We start from the raw sequence: 22840 nt of genomic DNA, 5'->3' as shown, positions 1-22840 counted from the left end.
CCAAAGATGTCATTGGCTATCTCAGCAAGTAACTGCAACTCCATTGCCACCTCATTGGTCACTGGGGATACCAGGACATCCATGATAGGATGATGAGACGCTCTCCACTGGTTTCAGGGTATTGATGACTGGCAGAGGGCTTGGTGTGGTGCAAGGTGGTTCTCTATGGAGCAGATATCGATCAGAAAAGACTGGATGAGGGTTTGATCATGAGTTCAGATATCAAGCACCAAACTGAGAACTGATTTGGTTACATGAGTTTGGAGACATGCACAACGGTAAAGCCTTCCTAGCTTCTCCGTGAAAATGATTGTGTTTTCGTAACACACTGCAACTTAAACTAGAGATCTGGTTTATCATGTTTTAACTGGTTTATCTTGATGTAGCCTAAATTAAACTTTCACACACCTACATGTGTAAAGCTCATGCTGCCTACCATCTCTATTTGTACCAGCACTGCCAGTTTGTGACTGAAAAATCAAGCCTGAAAGTATTTAAAATAAAGCCCTATTCCAGTTACGTATCAAGGCTTTAAAGATGGCAAGCATTTTGTTTGCATTTGTTCTTGTTTTTCCAGTGTTGTGTAGTCAGGTTATACAGTCAGGTTACTGTTTGTGGGTAAACTGCTGTGTTGTTTGCTTGCTTTGGGGAAATAATCTTGCCCTAATGCTCTAGTTTTTGCATGTCAACCATGTTGATGTAGGGATATTACTCTTCGTTTGCTCTTAGTATACATGTTTTCACAGCACTACCGACCTGTGCTACTTCACTGGATTATTTGGATGAAGCAGAATAAATGAAACGGATTAAATGCAACATAAGGACTGTAACACAAGCAGTTGTTATATTTTTGTGTCGGGCATGACATTTGTAGGGCTCATACTTGTGACCTTTTTCGTTTTATGTGTAACCCTGTGTGTTTGTGCAGCATCTGTGTAGATGGTGACGATACAGAGTGTGTGGATTTTGGCTGTATTGTCTGTATCCGCTCAGATGTGTGATAGCTCTGGGAATCCATCTCCTTCAACATCAGACACAACTTTGCTTCTCTGTAGCAGACATACACACACACACCCCAGAGCACAACCATACAGTACACCGTCAGCATTGGACTTACAGCGAGCAGTAGTGTTACTGCTCACATAAACACAGTGACAGTGGAAACACACACACACACACACACACACACACACACACACACACACACACACACACACACACACACACACACACACACACACACACACACAAATACACACAGTAAGTCTGCATGCGTGTCAGCAAATCCCTGCTGCAAAACTCATGTTTCAGGGGGATTGTTTTTGCCCTCTGCTGCCATGTTTCATCACTGTAACCGTGTGTGCTTGTCTGTTTTGTCATTTGTGTTCAGAAAATGCGTGAAAGTGTGGGTGCAGGGTTTCTCTGAGAATGATGTTTGCATGAATGTGTGTAAACAGTGTATGAGGGAGGCTTCTTATACACTCTGCTCCCGCCACAGCACAGACTGTCACTCTGATGATCTCAGGCTCTCTAAATCACAGACACATTTTGTGTTTTTAGTGTTTTGCTAATGCTCTTACCCAATGTGTACAACTCTAAAACAGGCTTAAGTCCTTAGTTTGCCAACACGACGAGCAACCGCAGCCAGTGTGAAGTGTAATGCAGAGTGCAACAGTCAAGGCTGCAGTGTCCAGACAGCTGATGTAACAAGTGTTCATGTGTCTTTATTTGGATCAGGGAGGACAGGATATTTTGGCTGCTATCAAAGGATATTAAACAGCTTGGACCTTGAATTAATTATGTAATCAAACTATAAACAGATATTCTGGGAAGAAATTACATGAATTTTCTATTTCCTCTAAGTCTCTTCTTTAATAGCTCACCCAGGAGACTGTCCTTTTAGCTGTGTCGAGGCTCTCCAACTCAATACGTGGAAACACCGCAGTAAGAATGTCATTTTTTCCTGCCAAGTTGAACTCTGCAACCCTCAGAGACAAATCTGCTGCTGGGGTCAAAATCTTCAGGGCAGAGACACGCACATGTTGTACACAGAGGCACATTTTGTGGCTAAGATGGTAATCTCTACATACAGTATAAAGTGTAACTGTAGAAAGCAGACATGAAGCACATATCTCTCTGGGAGTCTTCCCTTTTATGCACAACTCTGATTCCAAAAAGGTTTAGATGCTGTGTACGATGTAAATAATAACAGACTGCAACCATTTTCAAACCAGCTGTGTTTACCCACAGTGGTTTTACAAAGTGTTTCTGAGCTCACGTAGTGACATCCTTTATACAATCATGTGTTCACAAAGTGATGAACCTCGTTCCATCCTTGCTTGTGAGCTACTGAGCCTTTCCAGGATGCTCCTCTCATACCCAATCATGATACTATCACCTGTTACCAATCAACCTGTTTACCTGTGGAATGATCCAAACAGGTGTTTTTGGAGCGTTCCACAACTTTCCCAGTCTTTAGTTGCTCCTGTCCCAACTCGTTTGAAACGTGTTGCTGCATCAAATTCAGAATAAACAGATATTTAAAAAATCAAACTGATCAATGATGAGGTCAGACATTAAATGTATTGTCTTTGTGCTGTTTTCAATTGAATGTAAAGGGATCAAATTATCACATTCTGTTTAACTTATCTTTTGCACAGCTTGCCAGCTTTTGTGGAATCGTGGTTGTATTGTCATTTTTTTTATTTTTTATATAAACAGATTGGACAGCATGTGTGAGTGTTGACCTGTCGTAGTTGTAGTTGGCTTTGTGATTCTTTTTGCAGTTAATTGTTTAGCCTGTGTTTCAAGTGTTTTGAGTCATGAAATCTGCATTGTAAATACTTGATTGCATCATGCTTTAAACAAACTCCACCTGTTTGTGCTTGTTCTTCCCCCACTCTTCTGGCCTCCTCTTCCAGTGGACGTGAGCACGGCAGCACTGCCCATGCAGGTGCCCCCCACCACCACAGCCATCCTTCCCATGGACCTGCGCGTAGTGGACCACCCCCACCACCACCATCACCAGCAGCCCCCATTCGGCCTGGTTCCCCAACCCCACCCTACACCGCCCGCATCCACAGCTTGTCCCGTGTCGTCCGAGCCAGGCCGTGGCTCAGTCATTAGTAAGTGGGGATAATCTCTGGTTGTCAAGTGTGTTGGTTAAAAAGTCATTTCCTGGTTATTTGATACAAACACACCCCTCGCACCAGACGTTCATGAAGGATTAAGTCTTAAAAATCTCCCATAGACCACCAGGAGCAGCAACTGCAGCAGGAGCTGGTAGCTCTAAAACACAAGCAGCAGCTCCAGAGACAGCTACTGATCGCTGAGTTCCAGAGGCAGCATGAACAGCTGTCGCGACAACATGAGGTCCAGCTGCAGGAACATATCAAGGTGAGGTGAGGGAGGAGCTGAGAGCATCACCTCTCTTCTCCAAATATGAGAGTGTGTGTGTGTGTGTGTGTGTGTGTGTGTGTGGGGATGAGGAGTGAGGAGGGAGTCCTTCCCTGGATACAACCACTGTAGGACTGCACTCAGCAGAAATACACCAGCAGCAGAGGACAGGAGGAAGCATGTGTACACTTAAGTGATGTGAGTACGGTGGTGTAATTTGATCTGGTGGCAGTATTTTGCTGCTTAGTCATCTCCATGGGAACCTTGGCCCCTGTAGACCTTGTATGTGTGTGTGTGTGCGCGCATGTCTCACTTTGCTAAAAAGCCTCACTGGTGTTGCCACGACCACAAAATCGGCCAATAAGGACGGTCGGTCTGGCATGAAAATAACTCTGCTGCGTGCGCTCCAGTCTGCTCAGTCTCCAGTTAAGCATGGTGCTCATTATTTCACTCTGCTTGTTGATGTCATGTCACATTGATTCTTTACGATGGACCGTGGCTGCACCTTGTCAAAACAAAGTCTCCTCAGTTTCGATGTTTTCAACCCCTCCTCGCGCTCCTTCTTCCTTCAGTGCTCTTGTTTCTCTTTCCACCAGCACCAACAGGATTTACTGGCACTCAAGCACCAACAAGAGCTGTTGGAGCACCAGAGGAAGATGGAGCAGCAGCGTCATGAGCAGGAGCTGGAGAAGCAGCAGCGGGAATACAAACTCCAGCAGCTCAAGAACAAGGACAGGGGACAGGAGAGTAAGTGGCGTGATTGTTTCAAGAAAATGAAAGAAGTCTCTCTCAGTCCAAACGATGAAAACAAAGGGTGTAGTTTGATGACGTCGTGAAGTAGTGTAAATATTGGAGTTGTTGTCTTCATTGGAAGTGACTCGCTGACTTCCTTCCTTATTCTCTGACGTATGATCTGGTGTTTCCAATGTTTCCACGAAAATTTAAGCAAATGTAGTGGGTAAAAAGGATACAACACTCTTGACAGACGGCAAAATGAAATGCACCATTACCTCGAATAAAATTGCGAATTTCTCTGGGTTTTAACACTGTTGGAAACATTTGGGTTAATGTAAGTACACAAGAAAATATGTAACATAGGTATAGTCATTTTTAGTCATTTTAATGCATTTTTCAGGCTAATTATATTAAAATTAAAATGTTAAGCGAAACTCTCAGTTGCTTGTGTGTATTGGTGGGAATACTTGTTGATCAGCATCAAGCTCTAAATGAAGCTGTCATGTCTGACTTAGCATATATTCACTCTCCATCTCCTTAACACTGCCAACATCTGCTGTTGCTGTGCTGAGGCACTGTCGCATTTTATCGCAGCAGGTGTCAGAGAGCCTTGGCCCTTCCAGACCCTCTGTCACAGCACCGGTCCTTGTGGCCCAGCAGTCAGAACAGCCTGCCCTCACACCTTTACCGCAGGGAATATCAGAAGGAGACGGCCAAGACAAGCTGAGAGGAGCAAGCCATTCAAGTGGCACACATGGCCCTCGTTTTTTAGAATTAGTTCTCGTTTCCTAGCAATAAAATGAAACCTGGCAGTTCAGTGTGATTTGACTTCATCCATTTATCTGTGCGTCCCTCTAATGAATAGTTGTGGTCATTTCAACTTGGGTCTTATTTTTGTTGCTTCAGCCATCATTGCATCTTTTATGATGAAACCGCTTACTGAGATTATCTGAACAACTTTATTTAGAGGTAAAATCAAACTGATGACCTGACTCTTTCAACCAAAGTCACTCTAATATATTTTTATTAGGATTTGCGATTGCTGATGGTACCTATCATGCAATGAGTCATGCTGCTGTCATAGACTGACAGATAAAGCAGTCCTGATATTAATACTCAAATGGGCTTTGACACAATTGCATATTTTTCTGTCAGGAGGAAATGTCTGGCCGTTTTGTGTCAAATTACTTTCCTTGTTCCTGTATTTATTTTATGCTGCATAAATAGAAGGCAGCATGAAAGACTTGAGCCACTATGTAAAGCACTTTGAGCTGCCTTGTCACTGAACAGTGCTAGATACATAACCCTGCCTCACTGAACGGATTTGAATGGCTCTGTGGTGAAGGTGCTTCCTTTCAACATGCTGGAGTCTGTATGTACACATTTACATGGACCACACGTAGCATAAATGTTGTAATTGGCCTGGTTATGTTTTGAAAACAGCTGCATACATGTGCATACTAATGAGGAGAAATGGCTCACTTAAACCACTGTTAAGTCAGTGCTTGTAGTTCATATTTCTCATTAGTATGAGCCATGCATTAGTGAAGACAAGTATGACGACAGACATTTCCTACTTTATTCGTGTAGTAAAGTTTCTCAGTCAATCATGATTGATTATTGTTAGTATGGCTGTAAAATGCTCTGATGTGGGTTGTTTTTGGCAAGCTATGATTGGGTTTTCAGCACAGATCCTTCTAAATGTACTTAATGGTGGACCCACGTTTGGAGCTGCGATTTTCTGCCAGTAAAGTCCTTTTCCTCAGCCATCCTCTGCTGGGCAAAGCGAGCCTACAGTTTGACGTCTTTGGAAAGAGCATTGGGTTGTAAACAGAGGGAGCTTTGTTAAGTACTGCAATAAATTGCATAGAAGGCAGTCTCATAAAAGCCAATTTGCTTCAGTGGCTAAGCGGATATATTGGGATGTCAGCACTTCCAGATGCGCTGTGATTTAGGGAGCATATATTAGCTGCTGTCACCCTCACATGCTGTATTTACCACACACCCTCTGAGGCTTGACACATCACCTGTTATCACTCACAGTGTCACATTCTTAGAAAAACACACCTCCTCCTGTATTTTCAAAACACCTATTTTTTTTTTTTTTTTTTTTTGCCCCCTTCACTGCACTCCACACTCGGCTCCTCATATTTTCTTTCGGTCTCTCATCCCCTCTCGCTCATCCACGTCTCCCTCCCTGTACAGTTTGTTCGTAGCTACCGAATGAGGGTGGTAATTGAGCAGAGACCGGGAGCTGAGTGAAACTCATGATGTGCGAGTTAACGGCGCTGCCGTCGTCTCTGTGGAGTCTGATGCAAGAGCGTGTGCACTCTGTATGTAGGGAGAAACCCATTATCTGTCAAAGTACGGATGGATGCTGTTATAATCTTCATGTTAGTGTCACAGATTGGACAGGAGCGTACGGTGCTGCTGAGGCACTGAAGGGCGTGTTTTTAGTATGGCGTGATGAATAGAGTAATGAGGAAAAGTGTACAAAACTTTGCTTACTGAACTATCCATGTCTGTCTGTGTCTCTGTCAGGTGCAGTCGCCAGTACAGAGGTCAAGATGCGACTTCAGGAGTTTGTCCTGAACAAGAAGAAAGCGCTGGCTCAGCGAAACCTCAACCACGGTCTGCCCAGCGACCCCCGCTTTTGGTATGGGTGAGTGTCACAGCCCATTCACTGCAGAAGCGCTTTCGGCTTGGGATGTGACTGGTTGTGCTCCAGTGAAGAATTTCAGTGATATTAAGTGGAAATTCAGATTTCAAATTTATTTGTGAGGAATAGACAGGAACAAACAGGGCTGAGCTTTCCTGCACTCTGTATGCAACTCGTCATGTCACCCAACTGCCTGGAATTATAAATGTGCATCCTGTCAGCAACCTTCATCATCTAAAAAGTGCATTTTTTTCTTTTGAAAGCAAACAAACCATGAGCTTGGCATTATGGTTAGAAAATCAAATATTTTTATGTCTATAAAATGCATAGTTCTACAGAAAGCAGGCGAAGGACAACAACTTGTTATTTTTTTCTCTTTCATACTAACCTTTTCAGTTAGCATGGTGCAGTATAATTTTGCATTTTTTGGGTTGAAGAGAAGTCAGAAACATTCCACACAGATGAAACCGTACATTCGCGAGATATCAAATATCAGAGTGCATTGTTTTTGTTTGTTTTGTATTTTTATAAGCCTTTTCGCTTTTGCCTTTTCTCATCTCAAGATAAAAAAATAAATGCCACACTGGGAAAATATCAGCCATAAAAGCCACAATAATGAGCGATAAAAGTCTCTCCTCATCGTGGCTTTGCAAACATGGCAGACCTTGTGGTGTTGTGAACTCTGTTGAGTGTTCCTGAGTGTGAAAGAAGTTACCAACAGCAACATTAGCGTCTCTGAGAGTCCTTGCCAGCTGCCTCCGAGTCAAACTAAAGAGAAAACGCTGAAGGAACGAAGCTTCTCTCTGACAACGTTTGTAGTCGGGGGATTGACAGCCGGTTCCCTTTGAGGTGTGTTTGTGTATGTGTGCGTGTGTTTGAAGTGGGCATAGAGGAAAGACAATGGCACCTCTCCTGCTCTTTAAATATTTGAAAAGGCTTAAAGCCGTCAGACATTTCTGCCAAGGCAGGAGATGATAGATCAATCTGAAGAGTGTGCCATCACTGAGGAGACCGGTTTTTCTGTCATTGTCGCCATCGTCGCCATTTCTCCCATTTGTTTACTTTGTCCTCAGTTCTTCCATACATTTATTTAGCCTCACATCTCCTTTCATCCTTCATCTCTCACCTCCTCCAAAACGAGGCCTCGCTCTCTTTGTTGGCTGAAGGTGATAAGCAGAGGATGCTTCTCTCTTTTCTTTGTTGCTTTCTTTTTTCCACCCACATTGTTGTCCACACTCTGTTGTGTCCTTTAAAGTGTTGACCTTGGGGAAGGAGAAGGAAGCGGTCTTTGTCCTTTTGTGTGTCTGTGCAATGCCTGTTAAGGTAAAGTAGGTATACAACAAGCTTGGCAAGCACATGGAGCCAGACCTTACCTGACATGCTGCACATTGTACTGATGTATTTCATATATATTTTATGTTTTCTCGGTAGAAAAACCCAGCACAGCTCTTTGGACCAGAGCTCTCCTCCTCAAACAGCATTGTCAGCGTACACCCACCCGATGCTGGGCACATACGACTCAAAAGACGACTTTCCTCTCCGCAAAACAGGTACATAATGCACTGTGGTTTTTCTACGGCATTGTTACTGACATCCATATTCCTCCACCTCTTCAAACCATTGCATGCCTGAAAGGACGCCCTAATCTTCCTTTTCCCTTTATTAGCAATTGAAATGGCTTATTGGGTTTCGGAGTCAGGCAAATGAACCAGGAGTCAGCCACTGGAGGATTAAAATTAGCCCCTCAAATATTATCCCCCCTAAAAAATAGAAAGGATAACAAAGGTTATTTTCTGAGGTCTTTTGAACCACTCTAATGTAAATGAGGATGGCTGGATGGGAAGTGGAACCAGTAGAATAATAGAAACCTTAAAACCTTAAAATCAGTTTAAAAAAATGCCTTAAAGGAAGAAGAAATGTGCCGCCTTTGCATTTTTGCTGAAAGTTAAATGGGAGATTGATGCTACTTACATGTCTCTGGAGTCAGGAGCCTGTTAGCTTAGCTTAGCATATCAAGGATGCATGGGAAAACCGCTCGCCAAGCTCTGGCCAAAAGTCACAAAACCCACCTGTCAGCTCCTGTAAAGCTCGCTCATTAACACATTAGATCTTGTTTTCTCTAATCTGTGCAAAAAATGTAGAAATGACAGTTCTGCAGTTATACAAGAGGGTTGTGCCTCTGACTGTTTCTTTGAGACGCAAGGAAGTTACTCTAAATAATTCTAAAACTAAATCTTTCCTGCTTTCAAGGTCTTACAGTTAAAGGATAACTTTCGTTTTTTACAACCTGGACCTTATTTCTAGCATTAAGTACGACCATTTACTCACCCAGACAACTTTGGTGGCATTTGGAGTCGTTTTGAAGAAATTAGCCACAGAGGAGCGGCGCGTATATCCGTATAATGCGAGTACTCGGGGCATCCATGTGCAGCCTCTATATAACGCATAATCTGCGACGAAACCCGTTCATATTCCAATATTTTGTTATGATACGCTGGTGCTATTCCCCTCTGAACCGGCGGTCGGCCAGTTTAGCTGTAGTTTGGCACAGCTATGGTTCGTTATTGCGTATTCGTAGCCAACCGCCGCAGAGTCAGCCGTGTTGTGGCTGGCTGCTCGCAGCATGCGGCGTTCGGTAGTGACATCATCCACATCAGAGGTAGCTGTCTAGAGACGCCGGATATCGATAACATGCCACCACGGGCTCAGAGGGGAATAGCACCAGCATATCATAACAAAATATTGGAATATGAACGGGTTTCGCAGCAGATTATGCGTTATATAGAGGCTGCGCATGGAGGCCCCGAGTACTCGCATTATACGGATATACGCGCCGCTCCTCTGGGGCTAATTTCTTCAAAACGACTCCAAATGCCACCAAAGTTGTCTGGGTGAGTAAATGGTCGTATTTAATGTTAGAAATAAGGTCCAGGTTGTAAAAAACGAAAGTTATCCTTTAACGAAAGTGGAATATTTGCAGTTTGCTCAGTTTTGCTAAACAAAGAGGTTCCTTTTAAACGTCACTTGGCTCGTCTCCTGTTTTAGTCTATTTTACACAGATTCAGCCAGGCCCCTTCACAGACGTCAGAGATCACACTGTTCCACAAAACAACCCTTGAATACTCTGAGAAGTGTCCTAGGAAGCACGTAAAAACCACAGTTCCTGCCTTTTGGATGCATCAGCCAGTTATTTCTCCGTCCTTCTGTCCATGTCAAGTACGGCCAAGCTGTGATTGTTCACTTAGTGTCAGCAGCTGCTTTGGCAGCATCGCTGCCTGCTTTCACAGCTGGAGGCCAGGCTCTGTGTACTCTCCACTCCTGCCCACCTGCTGTGAGCTGGAGGCAGGAATGATTTACCCTGGCACACGACCTGAGACTGCAAGTTTCAACTTTCAGGGACACTCAAATGTAATTCAGAAATTTCTTGTGGTGCCAGTGGTGCTGAGAAATATTTACAAGTCCATACTGACATAAAGTACAGCAGGCGCTATAGTGAAGCATTCTGCTGTGCATCTGGAAATAAAAATGACATATTTTGAGGAGAAATGGAGTTTAAGAGTTCTTTGTCTTTGTGTCAGTTGCGAGGGGCGGTGAGGGAACACTGACATGTGCGCACATACTGCCGCTGAGGAACTGTTGTGTCATGGATCCGATCAGACGGGCAGATAGAGAGACGAGCTGTGCTCAGGAAGAAGTGAGTGACAGTGGTCACCACAGTTGTGCTCCGCTCTGACGACTGGAGCTGTCACACGTGACGTTTGCGCCGGTAGTGATCTATGTTGGTGATGTATGCGTGTAAATTCAAATTGAAATGTACATGAAGAAGCGAGGCCAGGCAGACAGTATGTTACAAACGGGCTCATTGTCCAAGTCTGAGAGGCTTTGTGATCATGGCTCCGAGAGCACAGAGGGCCACTTTGAATGCTGCGACAGGAAGTCTGTTAGGACCTCATGACAGACGCAGACTTGTCATGCTGACCCCTTTTTATCCCCCACCCTTTCACACACTGTCACTCACACACACACATTCCCATGCCACACTGTGCACTGAGCATTTAGATCCTGCAAGATGTCCATATAAAGCAGAGAACTTCCATGTTCTTTGTGTAATCCAGTACAAATCTGTACATTTCCAGTACAGCTGGTGAGGTTGTGGGTCTGTGTTTCACTTGAGAACAATACAAAATATTGGCAATTACGATGGTCGTCTCCCTTCCACCCAGCTTTTAAATTTCCTCTCCATGCATTGATTAAACCTCTATAAACTCATCTCTGTTCATATATAGAAGTTTTTCTCCATGAAAAAAATTCTCTTCATGCCTTTCATTGGCTTAGATGTAACTGCACCTTTGCCTTTATGCAGTATGCACAGATCTAAGCAGTATCCACCTCTATCTCCACCCATCCCTCCGCCGCTCGCCTACAACCTCTGCTCATCAAACACACAAACCTCATCATCAGCTTAGCTACCTGACAAACTGTTTTGACTAACGTTTGCCCTAACTTCCTTTGTCAACACCCACAAGCCATAAAAAATGTCCTGTCAGCATTCAACGTGAATCATCATGTAACTTGGCAGCCTAACGTTGGCTAACATTATCTGGCACACTGCAGATTTGTTTGGACGCAGGCAACAGATAAAGCACAAGAAAAATAAACTTACCAACGAGTTGGCTCGCTGTCTCCCCAGGATAAATGGATGGAACAGCACAGGGCTTCTATAAGTTATGTGGCCATACCGTGCTCTGGAGAAAGGCTTTGGCTCTCAGATCCTCAGATCCTTTGGTGATACATGTAGGTTCACCGTTACTCCTTTTGCATCCTTGCAGCCAAAAAACAGAACATGTCTCTGCCTTCGTTTTGAAAATACAGAAACTTAGCTTGCAAAATACTGATAATGTAGCTACACCTGGCTTCTCCTGTGATACTCACCATAGCCGCACTCTGCAAGTTGACGGGGTTGGTTCCTTCAGTATGTTGCGTATCAGACCCTGGCTGTCATTGGTCCACTGCAGTTATAAGCAGGAAATGCTCAGCCGTGGCTGCATGTTTCACTCATTACATGTGGAAAAACACCATATTGGCAGGTTAAAAACTTGATTTTCATAATAGGCAATCATTACACCCACCAGCCAAGATTAGACCTATTTCCTCTGATGTCACTGGAGATTACTTCCTTGTTGTTCTCATCCAACATTCAGTCTTTGCCACCTCAGTCCTCAGCAACTGTTAAACTTGTCAGCAGACTCTAACCACTTCCAGATATTCAACTAAACCAAACTCACTGGTAAAAGTCTGATATTTTATACATTTACCTTAGTCCCTGTGGTGAGGTGGTTGCTGGTTAGCTGTAACCATTAGAGGGAAAACCTGCTCTTCGGTGTCACTGTGCTCATATTCACTTCAGGAGAGATGTTATATATTTAGATTTTTAAATTTGAAGAAGTACATAAGAATTAACGCATTTAATCACAACACAACAAATCTGTCTGTTTGTGTGTCTACCTACACATCCATCTAACCTATCTATCTAATGTATCATCAGCATAAGATATTTCTGGGAAGCTGCATTGATGAGTTTCAGAAAACTACTCTATTGATTTCCATAAATCTCCCTCCCTCCCTCTCTGCGCTTTCTTGGTAGAGCAGCATGGCTTCCCCCAACATGATTCTTGCAGCTCGGGACTCCCATCTGTCAAAACAGATGAGCAACTGATCAATATGTTTTGTATCAGGGAAGCCGTTTCCTCCTCCACTCCCTATTGAAATATTAAACACCACTTATTGAGACGTTTAATCTGGTATTGATATGTCATCAGACGGGTAGGCATAGGGACTTTACTGGGTTCTGTACCGTTTTAATGGCTATCTTGACTTGACGTGTGAGAGTGGATTAGCGAGGGACCTTGAAAGCAATTTTCCTCTTGAACAGCATCTTGTAAGAGGAGATAACATATAGAGACAAAGAACGCGTGGAGAAAGGCATTTTGAGCATATAACCATAGCACATAACGGGAATATATAGTGCTGCCTTGAATTCAGGGGTCTTGTGTGTTATTTCACTTCCTTGCTTCTAATTCAGCCCCCCTTGGCTAGTGTGAAAATTTGTTTTGTAATGTTACCATTATAATCCCAAGACCGTGTGTTGCAGAGTTGCAGCTAATTTTCTACCTCTCATGTTTTTCTTTAGTAGGACAGTGAAGTATGTTCTAACAAGGCGTTTGCAATTGGTTGCTCGTATGTATTTTAGCATAGGAAAAAAAGCAGCTCGACAAGGAAAGGGAGAGGAAGGTATGCTAGGGGAAAGAGAGACTTAAAAGGAAGGGAGGGAGAGGAGGGGATGGATGGAGGTGAAGGAGGGAGAAAGGGCTACAGTAAATGCCAGCATCAGCAGGAAAACCAGTCTGGGCCCTCTGCAGCGAGTGTGTTCGCACGTGTGCACACTGGTGTGCTTTTGCCCAGTCGGCATTAACACCCTTCAAAGTCACTGTGTCCTGAGGTGAACACTCCTGTGGCGAGCAGTGCCCAGCAAACACACACCCCGACTTCACCCTCCTTCTCCTTCTCTTTCTCCTTCACTGTGCTCCTAACCTTCCACGATCTTCTATCCAGAGTCCCTCTCTCTCTCTCTCTGCACCTCCTTTTTATCCGTCCATTTCTAAATGACTCACAGACACAACCTTGACACCCCCTGCACCGCTCCTCCATTCACCCATCTCTGTGTGCCTCGTTTCTCCTCTGGTTATGCACAAGAGCCACAGTTTCTGTCACCTTTGCAGCCCACTGTCAGTAGATCTCCACAGCAGAGGCTAATAATGTTTCCTGTGACACCTGGTTAGTATTTGTAAAGCATAACAAAGGGGATATGTGAAATGTTTGTTTATGATTCAGCACTGGCGTTCCACTTCCAACACCGTGGGTCACATCTGGGCTGGTAACATAATAAACGTAGTTAGGACGTTATCTAATTTCAGCCAACTTCTCAATACCATGGTTCATTTACTCTCCTCGTCATCAACAAAATGATGGGGTTATCACTGAGAGAAGTTCAAAGCACTCGAATCAAACAGGCTTAAAATCAATGTTGAATGCTTGGGCGCACGATTACAACAATATTCATCAGCAAATTCCAGCATTCATGTAATGTCCCAGCAGTAATTAAACCAACACCAAATGCTTTTTGTAACATATCAGAAAGTAATGAAGGAAATCTGGTTTTCAGTTGTAGGTTTTTTGGATATATCATGATAATTATGGCAATAATTGTGGTAAAGTCAGAATGTCAAACTACTGGAATTCCCTGTGAAATTGACTAAAATTGAACTTGAATGCTCCTTTTCTCGTAGTCTTTTCCTCCGCTATTGTCTCCTCCCTTTCAGCTAATGCATAGCATTTTATCCTGACCCACCCCGGCCCTCTTAACAAAGACTTTGGAAGAGTGCCCTCCACTTAGAAGAAGCTCTTTTTTAAATAATTGAGTTTTATAAGTTCAGCAGAATATTCCCCTCAAAACTGAAAGTGCATTTCAAAAAGTACTTAGACATTATAGATTCACAGTAGGTCATCTCAACCCCGTGACCAGGAGGAATAATGAGTGCTTTCACCTCTTTGTAGTACATTAAAACTTTGTATAACTTCGTCTTGATTAGCGTTCAAGGCCACAGGAAGCAAGAGCCAAAGGGTTTGTAATAACCCTGAATGAGTCTTTTAACAATGCAATAAATTGCTACCGTACACAAAGAAGTATCAATTACTTCCACTCGGCTGTACCAAAAAGTCCCAGCTCCTTCTGCGAGGCTAATGAATGTAGCATGGTCTGTTTGATACAAGGTCGTGGGACGAGCATAGGGTCAGCCGCTGGTCAACCGTCCAGCTTCAACTAATTGAATGGAAGGAAGCCAGCGGAGGAGGGAATAAAGCTGCCCGTGTCTGGGGTAGTCTGGTATAGAGACACCAAAGCACGATTGGCCAGAAAAGATCAGGTCCTATCCCCGACCCTGACAAGTTTCCCATAGTACTGTATACTGAATGCTTGCCTCTTCTTCTTCCTGCCCTTCCTACAATAGAACAGCTCCATCGCAAATCTAGAACTTCAGCATCTGTTGTCAGCAAAGTTGCCAAAAGCATTGATACTTTTTCAATGCTGCATAATTAAAATATGATCTCTGTTAATTATACAAGTTGAAAAAAAGAGATCTACAATCTACAAAGGCTGCAGAGATGAAGCAGTGGGGAAGAAAATCAATTGGTCCTCAACTGTTACAATGAACATTACTACAAATGTGTTGGTTTGTGACTTTTTCTGAAACAGCAGGTTGTTAATTAAGAAAAAGGGAAAACATATTATTTTATGTGCCTAAGACATTTTTTGTCTTTTCCTGCCACTTTGAGGTATTGTGTATTGTTTTTTATACTAGTGTTGTATCAAAAGTTTAAAATTACCGTATCGTGACAGCATTAGTTGTGTGCAGAGCCCCAAGAAATAAACAACCTGGTACACACATACCCACACAAACAAACATGAAAACACACACTGGCAGTTTTTTGTAATTAAAAGTGTCTGGAAACAAGCAGTGTTCATTAGCAGAGCGTGGAGGCAGCATCATTAAGCGTTGGGTCAAGAAAGCTGCCAGTTGGCTGCTTCCCCTCTTGTTACAGCGCTTCCCACTGTCACATGATGATGGCTAACCTCAGCTCCCGATTCTGTCAGCCAACACATACAGTGTAGCCTATAGGGACGAGCTCATTAGCCCCGCTACATGCCCGCGAACAAGCTCCCACTTGTGCAGCCCAGCAATCTACCACAACGCTAAGTGCCAGACCAACCGTTTAGAGAGAATCTGTAATTTTCACATTTATGGGTTTTGGATGCAACGCGTTAATAATTTTAGATTGGGAGGTCCTGTCGGAACCCTGACTTTGCCTAGCTCTATCCACGTAGTTGTGAGATGGGATGGGATAAGATACATGTATATCCATCACGTCTCTGTTCCTCCCTGTGTCTTGTCAGCCTCTGAGCCCAACCTGAAGCTCCGTTCCCGGCTAAAGCAGAAAGTGACAGAGCGCCGCAGCAGCCCTCTGCTCCGAAGGAAAGATGGTCCCATCACTACTGCTAAGAAGCGCTCCCTAGACGTGGCTGGTGAGCACTCTCGTCACTGGAGATCTTCTGTTTTGATTTCATGATAAAGATGTGAAGTATCTGATGGCTTTCTTTTATAAGTGCCATATAAAGGTAATGCCACTATCTGTAATTTTAGTGAGGTTTTGGATGTCTTATTGTACGTATATTCCATGAATACATCCCAGAAAGGCTGTAACAAAAATCGAGGTCAAGGAATAATAGTCATATTTCATTTAAGAAATCTGATGGCCCTGGCCAGCACGTTAGAAAGATCTGATATGTCTGCTCTGTGTGTGTCCTAGAGTCTGCATGCAACAGTGCACCAGGCTCAGGTCCCAGCTCCCCCAACAACAGCTCCAGTAACATCCCCAGCGAGAACGGGGTCACCATCTCCAGCAGCCCAGGAGAGGTAACCGATGGCTGCCAGTGCCATGTGTATGACTGCATACGTGCATGTGGATATCAGTAGTTACAGTGGTAATGTACTGTATGTAACACTGTCTACTTTGTGTCTAAACTCTGTGAGTGTTTACTGTAATGTTGTGTGTGTTCAGGCCTCCCTGCTTCAGAGGTTGGCTGCAAGGGAAGGTTCAGTTAGCCAGCTCTCTCTCTACACCTCCCCTTCTCTGCCCAACATCACCCTGGGACTGCCAGCCACGGGCCCTGCTAGCACTGTGAGTATAGTCAGTGCACAATATTATAACGATACAAGTGTTACTAATTACACCAAAGAATTTTTATCGTGGTGTCCTTAATGAAAATAAACTGATAAAGTAAACAGTCTCTGCCTCGTTAGTTTACTACAGAGAATAATAATGGGTTCATTAGAATCAACTATCACTGAGTTGTTATCTTTCAGGATAGTCTGTGCACATTAAGTATGCCAAGTCTAAACTGGGTTTCCACTTGTGCATAGAAAAACAAAAAAAACAAAGCTCTTATCAATGATTTTTGGCATGAAGATGCCTTACATGTCTGTCTCTCCCTCTGATTCTCTCTCTCCATCTCGCTGCCATTCTGTCTCATTTGACCTTTCTTTGTCCATCTGTCTCTCTATGTGTCTGCCTGCCTCTTTCCTTCTCCATCCTTGTGTCTCTTTCTCTCTCTCCCTCTTTGTAGGTGGTATCAGGACACCAAGATGGTGACAGTCGCCTGGCATTGCCTGCGTTACAGCAGGGCATTCCTCTGACCCCTCCATTCCTGCCCACTGCCCACCTGCCCTCCTACTTGGCATCTTCTGCTTTGGACAGGGAGGGGGCTGGAGGGGGCACGGCTGGTCACAGCCCCCTTCTCCAACACATGGTACTGCTGGAGCAGGGCCACAATCCAATGGGTCAGTATTTACTGCAACTTCACTTCTCAGCAGTCAGTAGCTGGTGTCTTATTATTATTATTATTATTATCATCATTATTATTAATTAACATTTTGCCATAATATACAGTCTTCTATATTTTTGCTTTTGCTTTTGAAGTTTTTAAAGTGATAGAAATGTAAATATTGTAAGTAAGTAGTTAGTATTAATTTATTTTTAAGCAAGACAGCACAATTCTTAGATGTAATGTCCCCTGTGTGGTGTCTACACATCCTCTCAAAGGAAAATTGCTTCTTTTTTTATGACCTGGAACTCATTTTTGTAAGCTTTGCAGTCATTAGTAATGATGAAACTTCACTCAGTAGCTTAATTGCAGTGATTTTAGATGAGTGATTTTAGGGTCTTCAGGGCATCACAATCATGATGCATCAGACATTTTTTTTTTACACAAAGGTAGTAATTAATTTGAATTGCTTGGAAGTGAAAATGAAGATAAATGTACCCAAACTGTCCAGTATAATAATCCTCTGTTGCAACTTAGTGATAAAAAAAAATAGCCGAACTCTGTATTGCATCTAAAATTACTTTACTAAAATTACTACTGACATTTGTGGGTAGTGATTCCAGCTCTTCATGTTGCAATGCCCCTGTGTACCCCAATGTGAAGTCTCCAGCCATGTCATCGTCTCCCTGCTTTATATCTGTACACTACACTGGCCAATGAAATATATGCACAAGCAATAATGACGGCCAAAACTACACTAAGCTTATAGATTCTAAAAAATGCTAACAATGCTCTCCTGTAACCTCTCTATGTTAAACATAGTTGGTCTGGGTGGCCTCCCACTGCCATCACCCTCTGTATCCAAGCTTGCGCGGGGCCACCGTCCATTGGGAAGAACCCAGTCAGCCCCTCTGCCCCAGCAGCAGTGTGGCCAGGCCCAGGCCCTGCAGCAGCTGGTGGTCCAGCAGCAGCACCAGCAGTTCCTGGAGAAACACAAACAACAGTTCCAACAGCAGCAGCAGCAGCACATCATCAACAAGGTAGCTCAGTGTGTGTTGGTTAGGGCCACATACGGGCAGTCATTAGGAACGTCCCTGCGGTGCTTTTTACATACGTGTGTCAAGAATGGTATGTAAGGCAACATTTGAACTGCTGTGGTGGAGCAGCCAGCTATATGTGCAATATGTGTGTGTTTAGGTCTGAGTGCATGCGTGTGTGTAAGAGTATTTGTCCATCTACTTGACGCTGATTTGTTTAATGTCCGTGAATCCTGTCTTTGCTCCAAGAGAAGGATGGCTCAGCTTGCAATCAGCAAGTCTTTTAGCAAGTGTTTCTTGTCTCCGTTCGTGTATCCCTACTTCTTCCTGTCACCCTGGCAACTGTGCTCCAGAGGAAGCTGCCTCCATATATGGTCACACAGGAAGTGTGACTCACTGTGTCATTGTGGGTGTGCGTGGAAGAGTGTGTGTGTGCGTGTGTGTGTGTGCACAAGGTGATGAGGGGATTTGCAGCATTATAACGTCATTGTTGAGCAGGAGATGGTTGTTTGTGCTTGTGTGTGCATCTGTATGTGTGTGTGGTGAAATTCCTGTAGGATCTTTAGGCTTCAGGACTCCACGCGGTTGTGACTCCAGCTAATTAAGTCAAGCTTAGGTGTAAAACCAGATTACTTTCATGTTGCATTAATTTGTGTTAATGCTCTTTTCCAAGCCACGTAGAATGAGAATTGTGTCTAATGAGTTTGCATTACATATTAAAACACAGCAACTGTGTTTGAGCCATTGTGATTATTATGTGTAACGACAACGATGTTGTAACATGACATTTTAAATGCTCTAGGCTGTGGGTGTGGTTGTTTTCTTATTAAAAAAAACACCCTGATTCTCAGTTAGAATGGCCTGAACTCTGTTAATCTGGAAGATTTGCAAAATCACAAAAGGGTACCTCTAATTATTGTGGGCATGTTCTGGCCCAGTGCTTTAAATTCATTGTGCATGTGTGAAACAGGATTCCTTCCCTAATTCAGTGTGTCAAATCACAGACCACTCAATGTAGATCCATGTTAATGAAGATATTTACTGCAGCCATTGGAGTTAGATAATAACCAGTTAATACATCAGCGCACAGCAAATAAGATCTCCAAACAAATAAAGCTGCCTAATGAAACACAAGTAATGTTTGCTTCCTGCCTGCTTTTAAATGTGTCTGTGTACTTTTCTGTGAACTTGAATTTCCTTTAACAAGAACTGGCTGCACAATTTGTCAAGTGACAGCGAGGTGTCACAGTATCACATGGACAAAAGCTGTATTCACAGACAACAAGGGCCCCTTTCTCAAATGATTATTGCGTTGATGTAATACAGACAGATCAAAGGTTTTTAGTCTCAGAAATTCAAACCGCATGCTTAAAACTCTGTCATCAGCAGAATTAGTACTGTAAACTCCACCAATCTGTTTTGAAGAAGCTTCACATTCAAAGTCTCTGTTCGATCACTGAGAATCAACATCTAATAGGTATAAAAACATGTTCCAGATGATGCTCACTTTTACTGTAGTTTCTTTTGGAATAAGGGCTGCTGGCATGGTGGTTCAGCCTCTCAGGAAGCAGGTACCAGGTCTGAACCTGCTGTCCAGCTGAGGCCTCTCTGTGTACAGTTTGTGTGTTGGTGTGGTTTCCTCTAGCGCCTCTGGCACCTGATAGGTTTGAATGCTGTATGTTTGTCTTCACAGTTAGTGTGTCAGCCCTGTGATAGACTGGCAGCCTGTCCAGAGTGTGCCGTATTTTGTGCCTAATGATTGGAATGATAACCATTTCCCACACTGTTCAGGAAAACTTTTTTTTTTTTTTGTTCTGTTCAGCTTTTCTCAAATTGTAAGCATTCAGTTAACTTCAGTGACAAGTTGTAGCTGCAGAGTGATGGAGAGGATGGGGGTTGCTCTGTTAACTGTGTGCCAGGCAATTCTCTGTATAGCTTGAAAAGGTCCATTCACTTAAATGATCTGTCATTTCATGTCCATACTCCAAATATCAGCTGGAGTATGTGTAGAGTTCACTTTCATTGTGTGACAGTTTAGCAGCTTCTGCTACATTCAGTGGTTTGCCAGCTTTAATTCGAGCCTTTGCATCACTTTATCAAAAGCAGAAATCAGTGACTAAGTAAGAATAACCTTGAGCAAGTGAGTTGTGTAATAGTAGCAGCGATGATGCACAGTCAAAGTATTGGCACCATAACCCGCCAACTTATTAATGCTGTTATTTATGGGTGCACTAACAGTAAAATCACCCACAGCTGCAAAACAGGTTCTGACAGTGGCATCTACAGACGTCTCAATGCAGACATCTCAAATACTTGTTTTTCCTCGCTGTTGCAAAAATCCATCTTGCTGCCATATGGCTGGTCTACAGTCACTGGAATTATACCCAGGAGTCCCATTCTTACAAAATGTAATATAAATAAATCACATGTCCCCAGCTAGTCTTTACATTGTTTTGTCTCTTTTCTGCCTCTGGAACAACACAGCAAGATGTTGAAGTACCCCCAAGAAATGCTATTGATTGTTGCTTAATAAAAAGTCAGGTTCTGGAAAACAATACACTTGCAATACATTTTTTATTTAACATGAGGAAGTATAGCAGCATGCCCCTGCTGAATCGTTTTAATACCAGTTTTTATTACAGAGATAAGATCATTGCGCCTGCCATTAAATTTGATACTTTACAGTATGCGTGAGTTCAGGATCACAAACTATCTTTAGAAATGCCCCCGTGGAACAGTGTGTTTAGTTTCATTGATTTTCCTCATTCACCATCGGACATCCACCACTTTGTAAAGCATGAATCATCCGCAGCCTTGTTCACAGTTTTTAGTCAAGTCAGCAATGAAAAGGGGCCCTTCCTGCTAACTTTAAAAGTTGGCCTTAACAGCCGGGCATGCTGGCAGCAAAGAAAGGAATGAAAGAATCTTGAAATGGATCCAACTCCGGCCTGCTGCCTACCATTAATTACCTGAGACAGCTAAGGCAATTCTGTGGTGTATTCACTTACATGATATTGTTGTGAGAAACATAGACAGATAGTGACGAGAGTCAACTAGAGTCAAGTATTTGTGTATACAACCACCTTCCCTTCTCCACCGCCTGCTCTCGCTGTCCCCCAAACGATTCAGTGGGCTTATGCAGTGTCTGTCCTCCTTATGGTTCACGTCCCAGCAACTATTTCCTCTGTTAAAAAGGAGGGTTGGAAGCGGAGAAAGAGAGCAAAGCAAGAGAGAGAGGAAGAATGAGAATCAGAGCAGCAGGAGTGGATGAGTGTTTTGAGTTTGTTTGGAGAAGAGGGACTGGGATGAGGCAAGAGCCTGCTCTCTGACGTCAATGGACTGTTCCCTGGGCAATATGCCAGCCAAGTGTGTGTGTCTTTGTGTGTGTGTTTGTGAGTGTGTGTGTGTTCCATGCACAAACAGTGGTCCACTCCAATCATGACCTACGCATCAAGGTTGAGGTCCTTGACGACAGGGACAGGGACAGCTGCCACAACAAGATTCCCACAATCGCCCCTCTATGATTCTTCCTCTCTGTCTCCCTCATGTCCTTTGCTCAGTTTTCTCCTCTACCTGTGTATGAATTGAGAGATACCGTCACGGAGATACATTGAGGAGTTTTTCAATAAATTAACAACATATCAGAGTTCAGAGTACAGGGCCTGTTTATCTCCGTTTGGACAAAAAGTACGAGTGCCTGGCTAACGTAAGCTTTTGTTTGGTGTTTACATTTTGTTTTTTTTTGTGCTTGAACTAATCAGTCAGCTATTTTTGGAATGAAAAACATCTTCAGTTGACCAACACTTGTTAAAGCGGTGCGTCATACATTGTTGTCCCTGATGTTCTCTCAGTTAAGAGGACAAGCCCCCCCTTCTCTCATGTTGTTGAAGCTTAAGTTCTCTTTGTTTCCTGAAACTTTAATCATTTGTTTCCTGTAATGAGACATATGAGGCCAGATTCCAGGCTCCAGGCTTTAATATATATGTAATAATGTATATGTTCCCCCATTTTTGAAACTAAACCCATGGCAGTATCTAACATTTTCTACACTATATATGGTTCACTGAGTCCGGTTTTGCTATTTACAGGCACTGGTTCTTTTTTTAAGCTTTCTATTAGCCCTATAACTCATATTAATATCACTTCATTCCTCAAAATTGACCTGAAAATTGGTGGACAGCTTTTATCCGAGAGTTTTCCTTGATTTTGTTTATTTTAAGCCTACAGGACCCACTGGAAATGTGATCATAGTAATGTGCCGTAAAACCTCTCACCTGAACTTCTCATCCCCTAGATCATGTCCAAGCCCTGCGATCAGGTCTCGGCTGCAAGCTCCAGCACCTCAGGGCCAGCCAGGCAACACCAGAGCCACCCAGAGGAAACAGAAGAGGAACTCAGGGAGCACCAGGGGCTCTCCTCCTCTTCATCATCGTCCTCCTCTACGTCTGTGCAGGAGACGGGGCCTCTGCGAGGGCTGGTCATCAAGCAGGAGCCCCCAGACCCCCAAGAGCAGGAGGAGAGGGAGCAGAGGGAAAGGCAGGCCGAGAAGGACTTCCTGTTCCGCCAGGTAAGGAT

The 22840-nt window shown here is 43.5% G+C and overlaps 1 protein-coding gene across 3 annotated transcripts in view; it reads left to right on the top strand.

The window, feature by feature from the left end:
• The window catches only part of hdac4 (histone deacetylase 4), a 122658-nt gene that overhangs the window by 64767 nt on the left and 35051 nt on the right, over window positions 1-22840 (top strand). For all 3 annotated transcript variants that reach the window (XM_041950205.1, XM_041950204.1, XM_041950206.1), the window contains 11 exons: window positions 2922-3125; window positions 3251-3396; window positions 3993-4143; window positions 6673-6793; window positions 8222-8340; window positions 15801-15929; window positions 16214-16320; window positions 16466-16585; window positions 17031-17244; window positions 18051-18268; window positions 22560-22832. In XM_041950205.1, the coding sequence (XP_041806139.1) occupies window positions 2922-3125; window positions 3251-3396; window positions 3993-4143; window positions 6673-6793; window positions 8222-8340; window positions 15801-15929; window positions 16214-16320; window positions 16466-16585; window positions 17031-17244; window positions 18051-18268; window positions 22560-22832 (1802 nt within the window). The remainder of the gene's footprint in view (window positions 1-2921; window positions 3126-3250; window positions 3397-3992; window positions 4144-6672; window positions 6794-8221; window positions 8341-15800; window positions 15930-16213; window positions 16321-16465; window positions 16586-17030; window positions 17245-18050; window positions 18269-22559; window positions 22833-22840) is intronic.

This window comes from Chelmon rostratus, chromosome 13, assembly GCF_017976325.1.
Source record: "Chelmon rostratus isolate fCheRos1 chromosome 13, fCheRos1.pri, whole genome shotgun sequence".
In the NCBI taxonomy this organism is placed as follows: domain Eukaryota; kingdom Metazoa; phylum Chordata; class Actinopteri; order Chaetodontiformes; family Chaetodontidae; genus Chelmon; species Chelmon rostratus.
Note: the sequence above shows the minus strand (reverse complement) of the source record. Positions and strands in the feature narration are given on the sequence as shown.